This window comes from Eutrigla gurnardus (assembly GCF_963514095.1).
Source record: "Eutrigla gurnardus genome assembly, chromosome: 14".
NCBI lineage: Eukaryota > Metazoa > Chordata > Actinopteri > Perciformes > Triglidae > Eutrigla > Eutrigla gurnardus.
In genome coordinates this window covers 18,785,979-18,805,034 of record NC_139937.1, presented here as the reverse complement: position 1 = coordinate 18,805,034, position 19,056 = coordinate 18,785,979, and the positions used below count along the sequence as shown (strand labels likewise).

Genomic DNA, 19,056 nt, shown 5'->3' with positions numbered 1-19,056 from the left:
TCAAGTAGAAACATATTTTAACGATGTAATAACTTAATATAGCAATGAAATGTAGCAAAATAATTTAGCAGCATAACGTAACAACACAATGTAACATAATGTAGCAATATAAGGTAACAATTTAATTTAACAATGAAATGTAGAAACATATTCTCACAAAGTAAACGTAACCCAGTATCAAGAAGTATTGAAACTTCATCAGCCAATCACTGCATTTGTTCTTTGATTTAAAGCGGCGTGATTGGTCCACTACCGCAGCAGCTGTTGACAGTTCAACGTGCCAAGTCTCTTGGTGTCTGCATCACTTTAAGAGTTTTGATCACTCAGTCTACTTCTAACTCACCTGTAAATGAACCGACAGACAGATAATGTAGAAACAGTCTTTTTTTTATTTATTTTCTCGAGCACCAAACATGTGAACACAACAGGGGCGTATTTAATAAAGCAGGTTTTGTTCAAACTCTGAGTTTGTTAACCCTGAGAAGAGGGATACTCTGGGTTTTCAGTTCTGGAAAGAGAGTGAAACTTTAGGTCAGTTACCGTAACTGACTCCGTGAACCTAACCTGCTAGCTGGCATGGTTTCTTCAATAAACCCTGAGTTTCTCCCCTATTTGTCTCCTCCCCTTTGCTGAGCCTGAACCAGCGGTGGTGAAATGGGGTGTCCTTTCCTGATTGAACTAATTCAGAACAGCTCATCTGGAACCGAAAACTCAGTTTCCATGTCAGAGTTGGTCAACTCAGAGTTCAGGTTTAGGTGCAGTTTGTTCAACCTGCTTTCTGGAATACACCCCAGGACTCTAACAGCAAGAATACCAACCGACCGACCGACCGACCGACCAACCAACCATCAAACATGTTTGCTGAAACTCTTTAAGGATCGTCAGGTGAAAACATTCAGTGTTTCTGGAATCATTCATTCTTTATATGATCTGTTGCCTTTTGTAGTGATGGAGCTTAAAGACACTTTAAATCTGTTTAAAAGTAGAAAAAGATTTAACCCTCTCCGCTGTAAGAAATACTTTATATTTTATTTTAGGTTTTTATGCTGAAGTGTCTTTGGGCAACATATTGAACCCCAAATTAAAATAATAATATTTTAAACATCCCACTCTTTCTGAAGCCTGACTTTTGTTTTTGGAAAGTCATGATTGATTCGTTTCCATTTATTGCTTTGGAAACAAATTATTTTGTTTCAAACTTTGCGCGGGTGTCCATTAAACCATGGGCATAATTCAGATGGTTTCTATTCTTTTACAGCTGCAACTTAGATTTTATTTAAACAATGCTTTTTGTCATCTTCTCACCAGATTCTTTCTAAAATCAGAAACGTTTCTGAATCAACATATCTAAAAGCTAATGTTAAATATTTATTCAGATTCATCTTGTTGATTTGATCAGAAACATTTTGAATATTTGTTTAGTGAAAGTTCTTTTGTTTAATGAACTATAGGATTTTATATTCGCGTTGATATCTGCACTAAAAATAAAAGATTTACCTTCAATCAGATGAAGCTTTTATATTTTCCATCCAGCTCATCTTTGGCATAATGTAACAATCATTCCTCACTGTCTATGGAAATATATCTAATATATATAGGAATCTCAAAGCGGATTAGAAAAATAAAAGCAGACACCAATTGGGTGAACTAGGACAGAACCAGTTCTCCCAGTAAGGCCGCGTACAGACTGTACATGTCTGTTGACGGACCGTTGACGGACGAGGGGAAGGCGTGTCTGGCACGTGGGGGAGTTGCATAACGCGATCTGATTGGCTGACGGATCCATCGGCGATGCAAGCGATGCAACGGAGCGGACCCACAATTCATTGCAGCATAAAGTGACACAAGCCCATGCGAAGTCAATGAGATCCGTCAACGGACATGTACACTGTGAATGACGGCCAAGGCCAACGAGAATCTCATCGTTAGGAAATCTTTCAAATTCATTCCAGCAGTCAGTGAGTCTGAAGATTGAAGACCAAATTTAACAAACAATCAGTCCAACAGAGAGTTGAGACAAACAAGTCTGAGAGTTTAAGAATGAAGTCGACATATATTAAGAAAAAATATATAAATAAGAGAAAGAATTAAAGTGGTGACATGAATGATGTAGGAATATTCCAGAGAAAAAGACTCCCGATTCCGGGGAGAAAACTTAGAAAATATTTAGATGTTTTGTTTTTAATCGTCTGTCCACCCTGATGAGGAAGAAAAACCTTCTACATTCTGTCGTTTAGCTAAAAAAATCATGTGCGAAAATGAAAAAATATTTCACATGAAACTGCTCAGGGTCCTACAGAAGGTCCTGCATGAGAAGGTCCTGCATTAGAGGGTCCTACATTAGAGGATCCTGTAGAGAGTCCTGCATTAGAGGGTCCTGCATCAGAGGATTTTGAACAGGGTCCTGCATCAGCGGGTTCTGCATCAGGGGGTCCAAAAGAGGGGGCTCTTAAGCACTGGGTCCTGCAGAAAGTCCTGCATCAGAGGCTCCTTTAGTTTAGAGGATCCTTACGATTGGGGCCCTATAAGCACAGGGTCCTGCATCAGAGGGTCCTGCATCGGAGGGTCCTGAAGAGGGGTCCCAAAAGCACTGGGTCCTGCATCAGAGGGTCCTGAAGAGGGTCATGCTAAAGGTCAAGCAAAGGGTCCTGGGCCACAGTTGTCCTCTCAGTCTTCACTTTAATCCCATGAATGATCCTTGTCTCAGGGTCCTTGAGCAAGGCACTGACCCCCTGCTGGGGGTGCTGAATTGTTGAGACCAGGACAATTTAATGTGACATCATGTCCGGCGGTCAGAGGTTCACGTCATCACTGCTGATGCCGCTGAGCAAGGCACGTTAACATCTATTTACAGTTTTTCTGAGGATTAAATCCGACGACTGAGTGCAAAGTGGATAAAATAAAGTCATCATCATCTTCATCTTCATCAGATTTACAGGCTGAACACAAGACGCTTTGTTTAAACAAAGTCTCCGTTAAAGTGGCGACGTGACGACTTTCTGAGGGTTTGTGGGTCGGAGAGGAGGAGGACGTCTAAACAGAGAGACAACAACAACAAATACTTTATGGTTTTTATTCTAGTTTCATTAGACAGGCTCATTTTAATTTAGATTAAAACAAATCTTTCATTATTAATAATAGTAACTGACAATATTCAATCAAGACTTTTGAAAGAATTTCCAGACTTTTTTAAAAATGTCAACACTTGGAAAAAAAGGAAAAAAGTCCCTTCTTTCTAGTCTTTCATGTCTATCAAACATGTCCCCGTTCTGAGGGTGTGGGTTCTCTGACTGGTGAGACAGTCCTACCTGTTGGGACCGGCTGCAGGTGCGACGGCTCCGTGTCGTGATGGTTTGGCGTTGGCGGTGTAGCGAGGGTGAGGAGGGATGGGGGGGTGGGACGCCTGCAGGCAAGGCTTTACGGGCACCATCGGTTTGGGTGGAGCAGATACCTGAAGAGAGAATCATTGGAAATAAATACGTTGAATTAAGTTTCCATTTGCATCTTATTTCACAGCAACAGAAACATCAGTTAGAAGAGTTTGTCTTAAATGTTGACTTCATTTAATTCCAGTTATTCACATTTAGAAATACTCACATTTGTATTTTTTATTTGTCCAGGTGATTCTACTTTTCCATTTTCTTTGATTTATTTTAATCTATTCAACACTTCAGGAGTTCTGCTTGCTGTGCTCAGCCCAACACCTTCCATTCACCCATCCCGATATCCCTGTACCTCCCTCTCTGGGTCAACCCCCCCTTTTCTGGATCCTCTGGACTCTGGTCTGACTTCACCCCCCTGCTAATCAAATGTCAACCCTCAGCCCTTCCTCCCATTCAGCCTCCACCTCCTGTTGCAGCGGGTCCAAACGAGAGTCCCGCCCGCGCCCTTCATGAGCCCTTTGTTCCTGCTCCTGAGCGGTATGACGGAGATCCTGGTTCCTGCAGAGCCTTTTTGACGGAGCGCTCTTTAGATTTTTAACAGCTACCCGTCATAAGCTGATCACTCCCACGTAGCTTACCTCCATGACAGCATCTGCTTTTGTCTGGGGATCAGCAGTGTGGGAGAGCCAAACAGCAGTGTGCTTTTCTGATCAAGCCTTCATCACGGAGATACAGAAAGCGTTTGATCATCCTATTGGTGGTAAAGACGCTGCTAAGCTGCTGCTATCTCTCTGACAGGGTGGAATGATGAAGCTCCGCAGGGACCTTTTCAAAAGGCCTTGAATGTTATTTAAGGATGAACTTCTCAGTGATCCCAGTCCACCAGTCAGATCAATTCTACACGTTGGCTACATGCTAACAGCTAGCAGCAGGAGTGGTGTACCTGTCCAGGTGTGATGGGGTCGGGAGGGAGGGGCTTGCTGGGTGGAGCTGGTCGACTCACCAGCAGCTGGAAGGTTAGTGAGGAGGAAGAGAGAAGGATGAAGGACGATGACAAGATGTTAGATGAAGGAAACGGAAACAATGAGCTGCTCTTTGTTGTCATTGTTGTCATTAGTGCAGCATGCAGATGAAAGCAAGGAAATGTCACAACGGAAAGAGGAATCATGCCGTTAAGTTTTCACTTTGACTTCAACTTTGGTAGAGGAAAGTACTCAGGTATTTTACTGCGGTAAAACTACTCATAAATACTTTGTTACAAGTCCTACATTCAAAATGTTGGGAGTACAAAAGTATCAGCTTCAAAATATAGTGATTGATGAAACCTGGTTGGTCTACATGGAGGGAAGCCCCGCCTCCTCTATGATGTGACTAGATCGAGTGATGCGATTAAACGTTGTTTAAAAAAAAACTGTTGTTTGTGTTTGGTGTGAAGTCGACATAACAGATCGATCTAGAACCAACAACACACAGACAAACACAGTAACACTACACACTACAGGTAGCGGTGACTGTACCTGGTCTGGGTCTGGGGGTAGAGGCTTGGCGGGGGGGGCAGGTCGCTGTTTGAAGCAGCAGAAATAAAGAGCAGCAGGTGAGTGTTTGAAGGACGAGAGGATGATGGATCTGGTTGGTTTTGTCTTTGGAGGTGTTACTGTTAAGTGCTTTACTGGTTGAATTGTAAAGTCAAAGGCAGACTTTGCCCGTGAGCTGATATGAAGTTATTTGTGGAGAGAGACTCCTGTGATCCCTGAATGTAAAAATCACACTTCATGCTGTCTGTCACGTTTACATCAGTACGTCAACTGTGATGTGTTCGGTGTCATCATGGCCACCAGAGGATGAAATGAGCTCTTTAAAACTTCTACATGAAGTACATGAACTGCGTTATCAGACGCTGTTCACATTATTATTGTTGTTATGACAATAATGAACATCAAACGGAACGCCACAGGAGAACAAACGTTTTGTTAGCATCAGCCACACCAACACAGACGTCGACGCCCTCCAGGTGAGGTCAGTGAGGTTACCTGTGGCGGGGGTTTTAAGGCGGGGTCGGGGGGGAGTGGCTTAGTGGGAGGAGCAGGTCTGTCATGAACCTGATAGGAGAGAAAACAGGAAGCAGCTGATACATGCACAGGAGAAGAGCATCTAGCAGAGGTCAAAGGTCAAACAGGCCAGTGTGTTAATGTGAGCTGTAGATAATGTAATGTAGAGTAATGTAATTTCCTTCTGCTTGTTCTTTCACAGAAGTTGTGTCCCAATTCAGCGTCCATCCTTCACGGTCGACATTGTCCTCTTAAGACCACCATGGCGGCACTGAGCGGCAGTGTTTGGAATAACGCCGTTTAAAAGAAAAAGTTAGGTAACGCCGTTCTTTTTTCAGTAACGGGGTAATCTAACTAATTACTGTTTCCGTCGTTACAACGCCGTTATCGTTACTGAACGTTAAATGCGGTGCGTTACTATGAATTGAATTTGTCAGTTGTCGGTTGTAGCTCGTGCCTGGTCTCGGCAGCCTGTTGTCCGTGGAGAAACGTGCAAACTTGCCGCGAGCTGGAGCCGGAGTTGGGGCTGCTTCTGGTCTGAGCGGCGCGCGAGGGCCACACGGGCCCCGGTGTCCCGCCGTTCTGGTGTTGGACGGGAATCTGGTGCAGCTGTGGAGCGCGGATGGTGAAGACGGTGGTGATGATGATGATGATGATGAACGGCCCGGCGGCTCGAGGCACCGCGTCTCGCCGTCATTATGTCTACTGCTGTGCGCTCTGACCCTGTTTTGTGATATATGACAGACACAGCGTCTCCCACTGTATCATTTCTCCTCAAGTTTGAATTATTCCCGCATGCGAGGTGCAGAGAATGCGATCTCAATTATTATACACAAGACTACACGCTACGCGACTATAGGAGTAGACTACAAGACTACAGTTTGCAATCTCATTACAAGATCTTTTTTGTGTGAAATGTGTTATCCCTAACACTGAATTTTTCATAAATTATTCTTAATAGCCCAAATAAAAAAAATTCACGCCGGTGCGTCTTTTACGCATTCCGAAGGTGCCCGTTTTATCTTGGATGGGCTTGGATTCGGACATTACTACATTTCAGGATTTTCAATGGTAACAGATAAGGTCATGATAATAATCATCTTGCTTTATTATTATTAGCACTACCATCTCCTCAAACTAAACAAGCAGCGTCTCGGAGCTGTCATTTTCCTAAATGAGCCGCGGGACTCGATGTTTCACGCTGTAGGGGATTTAAAAAAGTGACGTGAGTGGAAGGGCGGCGCCGGGGCAGAGTGTTAAGTGTGTTAAGAGCATTTTAATAGCGCATTTAATCTGATCAGTTAACCGGTTTCAACCGGTTAATGAGGCTCGGTGGTCGGTCAAAAATATTTGTAGTTTTGGCCATCCCTAATTCAAAGAAGCAGCAGAGATGGCGAGTCCGGAGCAATCCGATGAAAAGTTGGCATTTTCAAGATGGAGATGTCTGTTCTACTCATTTCAACTGACTTGTGAAAACTGCTCAGAAAAATCCAAATTCTTTGACATAAAGCAACTTTTTTTTTTTTACAGTAACGCAAATAGTTACTTTCCCTGGTAACTAGTTACTTTTATTATAAAGTAATTCAGTTACTAACTCAGTTACTTTTTGGAACAAGTAGTAAGTAACTATAACTAATTACTTTTTTAAAGTAACGTTCCCAACACTGCTGAGCGGCCTCCAAAATGAGACAGTGTGGTCTACAGAGGATTTCCCATTTGTGCCGCCAAGTAGGACGTACATCATAATTCATCAGTTTTATCGGAATTATTGGAATAGTGTTCTTCATTAGCTAGTTAAAAGCTTAGTAGGAATGTAGGAGTGGAGAGCAAAGCTCAGCACCTGGACCAGGTGACGGAGCAGGATATATTCAAAGCCTGTGACTTTAAAAAGACGCTGGTTACCTCTTTGTAGGGTGACGTCAGCGGGATTTCCGTCGGGGGGTTCAGGTGGTATCTCAGAGGTCGGACCTGCTCACCGTTCCTGCCGTCCACTCGCTCCGTCACCGGCGTCCTGAAATTTAAAAAAAACACTCAAAACACTGTGGATTTATTGCCTTATCGTGACGCATTCAAGGACACTTCCAAGACCTGACATTGTTCAAGTCTGTGTTAACTGTGATGTTAAAGCAACATCATGCACATGTTCCGCCTTAAAATAACACATGTAGCAATTTAATACGTTCAGACTGTCGTCTGGTTAATACATTCATCAGCTGATGATCTGGGAGGCTTAATGGTGGGATTTGTAATGATCCAGTAACAACATCACACCTCTAAACATCACCACAGTCACAACGTTAAAGAGTAACTAAACCCCCAAACACTGATTCACCAGATCTGATAATGCCCTGAAATGTTCTGATCAGAGAGCCAAAACTCTGGGGTTTAGTCGCCGTTTAAATGATGACTAACACGTCACATGATCACAACAGTTACAGCTGCTGGAAGCTGATTAATGCGAGGCGTGGGAAGAATATGCCCCTCCAGGACGTCCCATCTAACAGCATCAGACAAACACTGATTAATAAAGCGAAGGTGCTTCATTCACTGGTTCTAATGGTTCGTTGTGAGAGGGGGAGACCTCCTGAACCATCTCCCATCATCCCGTGCAGCTTCACCAGTGGCTGCAACACTACACACTTAAAAGAGATTCACCTCTCTGACTCTACAGGGATAGACTACAGGATCCAGAGTACCTGGAGACATGCATGGGGACAAACTCCAAACCCAACACCTCACTCTGCACACTGCATCGTGGGTAAGAAAACACAGCAGACTCAGTTACATGTACGTTATCAACAAAACGTTAAGTTCTGAAAGATTGAATAAACACATATTGAGCATATTTGAAGTGTTTACTTATATATTTGTCAACAACTATATGCCTAATAACTATTCTGTATGTGTATCCATATGCACATATATACATAAAATATACTGTCTTATTAAACAACATTAATATCACATACATTCTTGTAGTATGCTTGACCTACTATTAAAGTGTTTATTACTGTGTGTACAATGTATTAATTTGATGAACTCCTTTTAAATCAATCTATGGATAATTGTTAATGTACCGTTTTCATTACGTATGATATTGTACTCCATATAAAACACAGTATATATAATTAAATAACACACGCACGCACGCACGCACGCGCGCGCGCGCGCACACACACACACACACACACACACACACACACACACACACACACACACACACACACACACACACACACACACACACACACACACACACACACACACACACACACACACACACACACACACACACACACACACACACACACACACACACACACACACACAGTCAGTATTACCGGTTGTGCTGTCGAGCTTTACGCAGCGGGCTGTCAGGTCCCAAACACAGGAAGCTCTGACGGAAGCGAGGGAACCGCAGCGCGAGGAAGAGGAGCACCACAGGCAGGATGAAGAGGAAGATGACGAGCAGAGCCACTCGGACCGGGTCGGACTCTGAACGGGGGAGGACGGTGTTAACCACAGCCAGAGAGGAGGTGATGCTTTATTATTCAGTTAGTATCGGTGAGGTACCTCCAGCTGTTCTGGCCGGTCCACTGTCCACGCTGCCTCCATGACCAGAGTACCTGCAGTCAGGTGGAGCCCAGCCCACCTCACAGTGACAGTTCTTATTGCTGTTACACACCTAGAGGACACACAAACACAACCGTTCTAGACATCACACTTATAACCGCCCCTCTAAACAGGTCAACTGTTAAATCACTCACCCCGCGACCGTTACACTTGCTGCGACATTCCTCCACCCCGAACATCGTCACGTCCTCACACTTCTGGTTCAAGCACGCCTAAAAACACAAACACTCTAACCAATCTTTGTCACAACAATATTTATATTGTAGTTTATATTGCATTTTAGAGATTGGGCTGATGATTGGTTCCCTGCAGGGGGTGCCGTCTGACCTTGCCGGGGCTGCAAGCAGTGCCTTGGGCCACAGTGGCGGGGTCCGACACGTCGTCTCCCAGGTGGAAGAAGGTTCCTCTGCAGACCAGGTCGCTGAGGTTGAAGCGGACTGTGGTGGTGAGGATCTCTGCGTTGGTACCCAGCAGGGGGCGCTCCCTCCCCCCCTGACACTGGATCCTGCCGCAGTGGACGTCACTGCAGCAAACACAACAGGAAGTGATGGAGGCTTCTCCAGGAACACAGGGCCGAGGATGCTGAACACCACCGGATGTGTCAGCTTGAACCACCAACCATCGACCAACCAACAGACACATGAACAGCCTTACACTCTGTGTACTATGTGTACCCTGTGTGTACTCTGTGTGTACCCTGTGTGTACTCTGTGTGTACTCACGAGTTTCCACAGGGGATGTAGGAGCCGTTGGTCAGCTGACCACAGTTTCCAAATTTGTTTCCCTTTTTGTTGACCGATGAGAAACAGACAGGTGGAGCACTGGTGGCATCTGAGGATAGACAGACAGACAGACAGACAGACAGACAGACAGACAGACAGACAGACAGACAGACAGACAGTTGGTTCAGTATGAACTGCGTTTAGCTATGTTTGCCTCAGTATAAACTGGTGTCTTACTGGGTCCCCACAGCATCTGGCACTGGGTGTGCATGCTGGCACAGACTCCTTCATAGCAGTAGGAGGCGTCGTCCTCGCATGGCTCTCCGTTCTGCAGGAAGACGTTGGGGGGGCAGTAAGGGGAGGAGCCTGTGCAGAACTCGGGAAGGTCGCATTCTCCGATGGGATCGCGACACACCGAACCCGCCGCCTGCAGCTGTAGAGGGAGAGGGTTTGAACTGTAATACTGCTTGAGAAGCATATACATAATGTGTGTGTGTGTGTGTGTGTGTGAGGTAAGACCTTGCAGTCATGACAACAGGTGCCGTCAGATGAACACTGAGCTCCAGGAACCAGCTGACAGGTGGAAGCGTTACAGCAAGGGTCCTGACACTCCTGACCAATCAGAGCACATCAACACATCATCAGGAAGACAAACACACCTCTAGAGACACGAATGAAGCCACATCCCGATTGGACAATGTTGCAATCAAACAGGAAGGCAGACAGGAATGCAGACAGGTAGACAGACGGTCGGTCAGGTGTGCAGACGGATAAAGAGACAGACAGGTAGACGGGTGCGTACCTCCAGCAGGCCACAGTCACACTGCTCTCCCGTCTCCACGTACAGGTTCCCACAGCGAGGTCCTCCCAGCAGACGGTCTGGCTGCGGGACGTTGAACAGACACATGCCGCCGCCGTGGAGCAGGCTGATGGACAGATCTGCAGCGCTGCAGCTGCTGAACTGCTGACCCGGCAAGAACCTGAAGGTCAGAGGTCACATGGAGGGAGGGTGTTCAGAGAGATGGGTTCTCTCCAGAGACCTCCATTTATGTAGATACTTCTGGGGAAATAACTCTAGTTTCTCACCCATCCAAGTGTTATGTTTAAATATGTATGTGAAATATTGTGCTACTGACCCGGTCGATGGCTCCATGATGCATCCTCCAAGCCGCCGGTCGTTCTCACAGGAGCAGCGGCGGTCAGCGGTGTCGTGGCTCATCCCCAAGTTATGACCGAGCTCATGAGCAACAGTGGAGGCCACGCCCAGTACACTGACCAGGTGGTCCTGAGAGAGAGACCGGTGTGTTCAGACAGACAGGTGTATTTATACAGAGGTGTGCTTCGACAGACGGCAAAAAACAGACTCAGCTCAGATATTCTCTGAGACTAAAGTGGTAAATTTACAAGAGAACACTCCAATTTATTAGACAAATCCCCCTATAAATGTAGAATATCCAAGTTTTTTTTATCCTAAATGTACTTTAATCTTGGAATTTCTAATTTGATTGATTTTAGCCTGACTTCATCTTCTGTTGTGCTGCATGTATTACATGTCTTCCTCTGTTCTTATTGTTGTTTGCTTTTTATTTATCTGCACCTCGCTGTTCAGCACTTAGGTCAACTGTGTTTGTTCTGAATCTGCTATACAAACAAAGTCTGAATTGAACAGAAGTGACTCACCACGTTGACACCACCTGACCGGTCTCTGGAGCACATGGATGACTGCGACGCCATCCCCACCGTGGTGCCGTCAAACGAGCCACCCCTGTCCAACGAAAGTCAACCTATGAGCATCGCGATTGATGGAAATCGGAAGCTTTTATTTTGATGAAAGTCCTCCTACATGACGAGCTGGGCGTTGTCGTGGCGAAGGCGCGGCAGAAGCTCTCTGGTTCTCCACTCCAGGAAGTTGTTGAGGGTGTCGGTGGGACTCTTCGCCACCCGGATCTTATCGCTGTCGCTCCAGATCTCCAGACCGGTCAATGCCACCCGGACGTTCAGAGGACGGTAGAACTGAAACAGACAGAAGAGAGACACCGCTAGGTTCATCTTCTACCGCACATTTAAAGTGGTGAGCAGTGACAGGGAGGTCAGAGGTCATGGCTCTCACCCAGTCCACCTGATTGGCCACATCCAGCATGCGGTAGATGATGGTTTTATTCTTCTTCTGGTAGTTCAGGAACTGTGGAAAACACAAGTGCGACTCATTAAAAACCCATTCTGATTAGATTAACTACAGTGAGTGTTATATTATTATATTTTCATTAGCATGACTTTGTTTGATTTAAATCCTGTTTTGAGGCTGTATGTGATGCACCTTTACAGGAGTGTGATGATAAGTCACTCCAGGACTCTTTTCATCAATGAATGAAGATTATCATCAACAGATCAATCAATAATGAATATCAACTATAGATGAACACACACTGACCTCCTGGTGATCGGCCACCAGCACCAGTTCAATGTATTTGGTCTCAGACAGGATGTCTCTCTTCCTCTAAGGACAAAGCAAAGAGAAACGGAGTTACCTCATACAGATACTGCTCATACTTCCCAGAGTGCAATATGAGTATGAGTAGGTAGTAATAACGACTAAACTTTGACGTGAGCTACCCAAAGTCTTCCTCTGATGATGTCACCAGATGTAAATGTTGATGTTCCCATCATCAGTTTGAATTATTTCAACTTTTTGGCCCTGACAAATCAAGTTAAGTACTACAATATCCATGAGCCTCGGCTGCCGACATGTGACACTGAAACGTAATGGCAGGATATTTGTGAATATTATGCGTCTCACCCTGTGTGGGCCGCTGTAGCTGTGGATAGGGGGGACAGCGGTGTGAGAGACTCCACAGTCTCCAACACTGTCGCCCTCTAGATGACTGGTGGAGAACAGCAAGTGTACGCCTCCTCCTTCTTCTCCTCCTCCACTGTCTCCGCTGCTGTCTCCGCTGCCGTCTCCCCCGTTCTCCTCCCCTTGCTGGTGGAGGTGCTGGTTCTCCTGAGGCTGCAGCTCATAGCTCAGGGTGGAGTTGAAAGCGATGACGCCACTGCAGGCAAAAACAGGAATCGTCAAGGACTAGTAATACATAAAAGTAAGAATTCAACTACTAATCTTCTAGTGAAGAAGCTTCTTTTGTCGTAACTGTTCCAAACAGCTGACTGAACTCTTTGTTTTCCTTTTAAACTCCTCCGTAACCTGATTAATAAATCTGCTGTGTGCTGATCTGGTGGACAGAAATCTCTGTGTGCTGAGTCTTTGACCTGAAACCCTCAAACTGGACCAGGACCTCCTCATGTGAGCCAGTAACCAGCTAATCCTCAACACTGTGTGCTGCAGGGGTCCACTCACACTGATCCGGATCGCTTTAACCTGCAGAGGAACGCTGATGTCGTCACTCACGTTTCCTGCTGAGGTCAGCCCACAAACACAAAGACCTGGATCACAGTAAGTCCTGGACTGCTTACAAATCGGATTGGAGGTTTTTAGGATTTAGAGATTTTTTTTTCCAGTGTGTTTGGAGGGTAAAATGTGTTTTCACCTCGTTATAACAGAACTGTCAGCGACCTGGTTGTGTATTGAAATGAGGACAGATTTGTGTTTGTTTGTGCTCCAGTAAATACTGAATGCATTCTTCCCTCAACAGAGACCTGCAGGTTTCTGTTCGCCTCTCCTGCTGCTTCCTTTGAGATTCGTAAGGATTGCAAGTACAAAAAGAAGAAAAGAGAATTCTTTCTTCTACTCAGATAATGAACTTGTGACACTGGATTCATTTTTGTGACCCCTGTTATAGACAAATGTACGTATTGACCCTTTATGTAACTGGTCTTGATAGAAACCTAAAAAATTCTTCCATAAATTACACTGAGAAATACCAAAAACATCATTTTCAACAAAACAAACTTCTCAAATTACTCTTTTATTCTATGTCAACTTCAGCAGTCGAAGAAGAAATGTGTCTAAAAAATAAGGAACGTTCTGATAATAATAATAATAATAATAATAATAATAATAATAATAATAATAAAAAAAAAACATCACTAGTAGTGAAAAGTCATTAAGATTATAAATGTTACTCAACTTTTAGTACTTCAATACTGACAGAACATGTGTGTTTTAGTACTAGGTGTGTGTACTAGTACTAGGTGTGTGCACTAGTACTAGTACTGGTACTCGGGCAGCTACTGACCGGAGGCCGGAGCAGGTACTCAGAGCCACTCTGGACTGAGGGAACCCTCGGATGTTGCCGTGGTAATAACAGTGAGTCTGCACACAAAAACAAACATCTGTTACAGCTGCAGGAGTCAACAGAGACGGTGTGAGGAAAGGTGGCGGTGCGTTCACTGACTCACCACAGGGTGGGACCTCACAGACACACCGGTGCCGTTGGGCAGGTAGTAGAAGACGTCGGGCGGTTTGGGCAGCAGGTAGCTGCAGACAGAGACAGACGTCACATCGCAAACATCTCTTTGTGTTCATGTGGTGTTTAATGTCACGCAGGAAATCAGACACTCACTGGTTCTTCTCCAGGTCCAGCAGGAAGAGACGTCCTCCCACCTCCAGTCCACACTGCAGCCTATCGGGATGACCGTCCTGAGGACAGACAGGAAGAACGTTTCCTTTATTTACTGAGCTCTTTAAAAACAAAAAAGCTGCATTGTAAGGAAGACTCTCTTAGGAATGGTGATAGGTTGAAGTCTAAGAAATTCCTTTTCCGTCTGCCGAATGTTTCACAACTGGAACTGGTGGTTTTTGACTTCTAAAATCCATCAGGAGAGCTCACACAGACCATAATATCCTGACACCTCGCCATGGTTACAATGTGTGATCGCCACCACCTCCATACCACATTATGGGTCAATGATCCAGGATCTGTTTCGGCCATTGTTATTCTGTCACTTCCTTTCTCTGGTGCATTAGGATGGGGGCGGGGCTAAGTGCACTCGTTATTGAATCAGTGTTCTTTCCTGCCTGTTAATGGAGCTGCTCTTCAAAGAGAAAGGTCTTCCTGTCCAACGCCTCCATGCTTTCTCCTCTCAGGAAGAGGTGCGTGTGTGTGTGTGTGTGTGTGTGTGTGTGTGTGCGTGTGCGTGTGGATAGATAGATAGATAGATAGATAGATAGATAGATAGATAGATAGATAGATAGATAGATAGATAGATAGATAGATAGATAGATTTAACTGTTAGGTATTCAATAGAAGAGATTTTGGGAGTTCTTGAGTTCTTTAAAAAGAGAAAAATTCCTCCCTGAAGTGTGTTTGTTTTCTCCACCCTTTCTGGACTTTGTGTAACGGTGGAGTCATTGTACTGCAGGATGGACGGGTGGGTGGGGGGTTTGTTGGCTGAGTCATGGTGATTTCAGTACAGCTGGGTGGGTCTGACAGTGACACCCAACACACAGGAAAGTAATCATGAAGACCGCCAAATGTTTACAGGTCAGAGAGATTAACAACAAGAAAATAATAGTTAGTATTATTGGTGGTATTATTGTCATCACAAAGAAGAAGAAGAAGATGGAAGGAGCAGAAGAAGCAGGAGAACAGGTAAGAAGTAGAGGAAGTAAGAAGAAGTAGAAAAAAAGAGGTAGAAGAGGAAGTAGAAGGCTTCTATATTTCTATGTGTACATGGTAGTTTAATGTCAGAAGTGTTCTGTACTGTACATCTCTGATGGTTTCATCTCAGCTCTAACTCAAACCAAACCCTCACTGTGTTTTACAACCTCTCACCATCTGTCCACCCTCTTCCTCTAAACTCTCTCTCTCTCTCTCTCTCTCTCTCTCTCTCTCTGTATGGTGAGGTCATGTCTCTCGCCCAGTCTCACATGATGTCAGCGCTGCAGAGATTCTGGGCGAGGCTCACAGCTCGAGACCACAACAGAAGAAGAAGAAGAAAGGAGAGCTCTGGTGTATAAAGCAGCAACAACAAGGAGACACCGTACTCTTCTTTAAACAGCTGATTTAACTTCCACTCAGTTGGATGCTAAATCACTTATTGAGTGAAAGCAGAAGCACGTGTGTAACATCTTGTTCAGCAGGAAACATGAAAACAAAAGAAACATCAACCAAAAGTTATGTTAGCAGCTCTGAGAGGCTAATGCTAGCACGTTCATGTTCAAGGACAATGATCGCCAAATACTAGGTTTCACTTAGTCTTCTTCCAACACGCTCCATCACAGCCTCCTTTCTCCTCGTTTCCTGCCAACCGGGTGGAGTCAGGGTGGAGGGGGGTTCTACAGGAAATGATCTCAGAGCTTCTGTCAGCTGCACAGGAAGTGTCCATCCTCTAAAACCACCACCCCCCCCCCCCCCCCCCCCTCAGATCTCAGAGTTCCTGCAGGAAGCTGCTGGTGAAACCTGCCGACGCGCCAGCTCCCTTCCTGTCTCTTATTACAGTGAAACAGGAAACCGTGTGTTAATGAACGGAGGAGAATATAAAGACATGGCTTCCTGTCCCTCCTCAAGACCACATTCGGATCCTCGGTAACTCACAATGTCAAACGCTTCCCGTTCCTCGATTTGTTTCTACTGGACAGGTACGTTTTGACAAAGATCCATGCAGCATTTAGAGTTTTTACACCCATTGAGTGGTATTCAGGGTCCAGGAAGACCGTAGGGAACATTGGGAACTTGAGACTGAGGTCAAGACCAACCAAACACCGCAAATAAATGGAGTAAAACATCGGGAATACACCAGTAACAAACCAGTTACACACCAGTTTAAGAACAGTTAGAGACAAGTAATACACCAGTAACAAACCAGAAAGACACCAGTAATACACCAGTAACCGACCAGATACACACCAGTAATAGACCAGTATTACACCAGTTAAAGACCAGTAATACACCAGTAACAAACCAGAAAGACACCAGTAATACACCAGTAACCGACCAGATACACACCAGGAATAGACCAGTATTACACCAGTTAAAGACAGGTAATACAGTAACAAACCAGAAAGACACCAGTAATACACCAGTAACCGACCAGATACACACCAGGAATAGACCAGTATTACACCAGTTAAAGACCAGTAATACACCAGTAACAAACCAGAAAAACACCAGTATTACACCAGTTAAAGACCAGTAATACACCAGTAACAAACCAGAAAGACACCAGTAAAACACAAGACCAGCACTAGACCATCACACTAGTGGCGTACTAAGCCAGTATGTCCAATATGAAGTAAAGACATCGCCACTGGTCTGAAGACCAGGTTTCATGTCTCTGACCTGTAGAGCTTCAGCGAGGCTCCTCCTCTGTCCTCCCACCAGGAAGAAGGGACGTGTCTTCTCCAACAGGGGGCGCCGCCGTCTGTCCACACCTGAAGACATACATACCATGGTAAACTGGGAAATTTATTTATTACCCGTTTCAGGATCAAACCGGTCAAAATATGAAAGTAAGGTGCAAATCAGTCAGGACGAGAACCTTTTTTTGAGACATTTTTGCCTTTTATCACGGATGTGTTTATAAATGAAAAACACAGCAGATGGAGACTTGTTGAACATAAACTAGAAGGTCTGTGTGACATGCAGAGTCATCTCTTCGCTGGTTGCTTTTACAGTAAATGAGATTTCATCTGATTCTTTATTCTGTCTCTGTGATCAACTGGGTTTCATTATTATTTTGTGGTGTATATGTTATTCTATTGTTTTGACCGTGGACTCTGTGGCCTCTTCGTGTACTCAGCGCTGGAAGGTCAACTGAATCTGAATGTGTCAGTTTGAGTGTCACATACAAATTTATATTTCAACTCTAATGCTCTGCCAACAGAACACTAACAGCAAGCACTGCCTGTGTTCTATGTGTGTCAATTAATTTATTTTATTATGTTATTATTTTTCCTTAGATATTCCATTTTACTTTTGATTAATTATTATTATTTTATGTATTTTTTCTGTCTATTATTCTTATCTTCTGCTGGCCCCCCTCTGGCATGTTTGTTGGACTGTAAGCATGTTGCACTGTTTCATATTGTCTCTGTGAAATTGTACTTAATTAAACAAAACATTTATTTTAAAACCGTATGTGGCAATGATCAGGGCATTGTCAGCTTCCTGGACTCATTAGAAAACTATTCTTTTTCTATGTTATTAACTTCATTCTGATAGATGATAATTGCCCCCTAGCTGTGTGAGACACAGGGGGCAATTATGCAATGACGTTTGGAGGCAACTAGAAAATAAAAAGGGAATTAAACAGAGCTGTAAGCACTTGGCTGAGTGAGACGCTAAGATTAGTAAGACTGTAACCCTGGCAACAGGGCAAGCATTCAATCAGGTCAAAAGTCACACACACACACACATGCACACGCGCGCACACACACACACACACACACACACACACACACACACACACACACACACACACACACAGTGCTGAAACATTTATGACCACCAGATTACGTCCATTTACGCTGCAGCTTTGTAAAAAAACATGCAATATTTGCGAATTGAGGGCACCTACACTTTAACGTCAATCGTTACCTGTAACTGACAGACGCTCGGTACCGCCCGTCTGTCCGTCCGGAGCCGTGACCCCTTCGTCCTGCGGTGCGTTCAGGTACCGGGCAGAAGTAATCACAGCACGGTCGCTGAGCAGCAGCAGCAGCAGCAGAACGGCAGCTCCGGTCATCCTCTCTGCGACACCGGCAACAGGTTGCTGCTGTTTAGTGTGTGTGTGTGTGTGTGTGTGTGTGTGTGTGTGTGTGTGTGTGTGTGTGTGTGTGTGTGTGTGTGTGTGTGTGAGAGAGAGAGAGAACCCTGTCCCGTTCCCGTTACCTCACTGGGTCGGAACAAAAGTAAAGGCTCAAGCGAAACTCCATGGTGCTTCTTTTCCGGGTAACATCCACAGAAACAAGCGGGCAAAGAGCCGCTGCTGTCCCGAACCAACGGCGGGAAGAGAGACCGTTAATGTGGGGTTAATATAGCGGGCATAAAGCTCGGTTCTCCGGTCCGGATCGATATCCGTACGGCTCTGGCGAGAACAGTTTGTGGGGACAAAAAGTACCGATAACACCGGGTCGGTTAACGTCGGCTGTGCTCGTTGGGTCCTCGCTTCTGAAGAGTGTTCGGGTTAACCGCACCGAGAGACCTGAACGCGACTAATTAACGGAGGACAGCGGAACGCCCGAGTTTATAAGGCGAGCTAACCGATACGTCATCCAGCTAACGTTAAGTTCACCCGAGCTAGCAGTAGGAGAGAGACCGGAAGTACTATAAATCAGTCTTCTGAATAAAAGCCAGCAACAATAACTTTCCATAA

General features: G+C 44.9%; 1 protein-coding gene across 4 annotated transcripts; it reads right to left on the bottom strand.

Moving 5' to 3' along the window:
* Positions 1-169: 169 nt before the first annotated feature.
* On the bottom strand, positions 170-18,933 carry adam15 (ADAM metallopeptidase domain 15). Of its 4 annotated transcripts, XM_084027108.1 has the most exons (24): positions 18,279-18,933; positions 17,022-17,113; positions 14,304-14,380; positions 14,140-14,218; positions 13,977-14,053; positions 12,584-12,836; positions 12,218-12,283; positions 11,897-11,968; positions 11,630-11,799; positions 11,467-11,551; positions 10,923-11,071; positions 10,589-10,766; positions 10,306-10,398; positions 10,024-10,219; positions 9,787-9,895; positions 9,392-9,587; positions 9,199-9,276; positions 9,005-9,116; positions 8,773-8,926; positions 7,334-7,442; positions 5,414-5,482; positions 4,327-4,392; positions 3,309-3,451; positions 170-3,033 (listed from the first exon to the last, which is right to left on the bottom strand). In XM_084027108.1, exons 1-24 carry the CDS (start codon positions 18,424-18,426, stop codon positions 2,976-2,978), a joined length of 2,829 nt encoding a protein of 942 aa, XP_083883234.1. In that variant the 5' UTR covers positions 18,427-18,933; the 3' UTR covers positions 170-2,975. The 4 variants fall into 4 exon arrangements, with proteins under 4 accessions (XP_083883234.1, XP_083883235.1, XP_083883237.1 ...); XM_084027109.1 differs by lacking the exon at positions 4,327-4,392 and having other exon boundaries at positions 18,279-18,932; XM_084027111.1 differs by lacking the exons at positions 4,327-4,392; positions 5,414-5,482 and having other exon boundaries at positions 18,279-18,932.
* Positions 18,934-19,056: the final 123 nt, after the last annotated feature.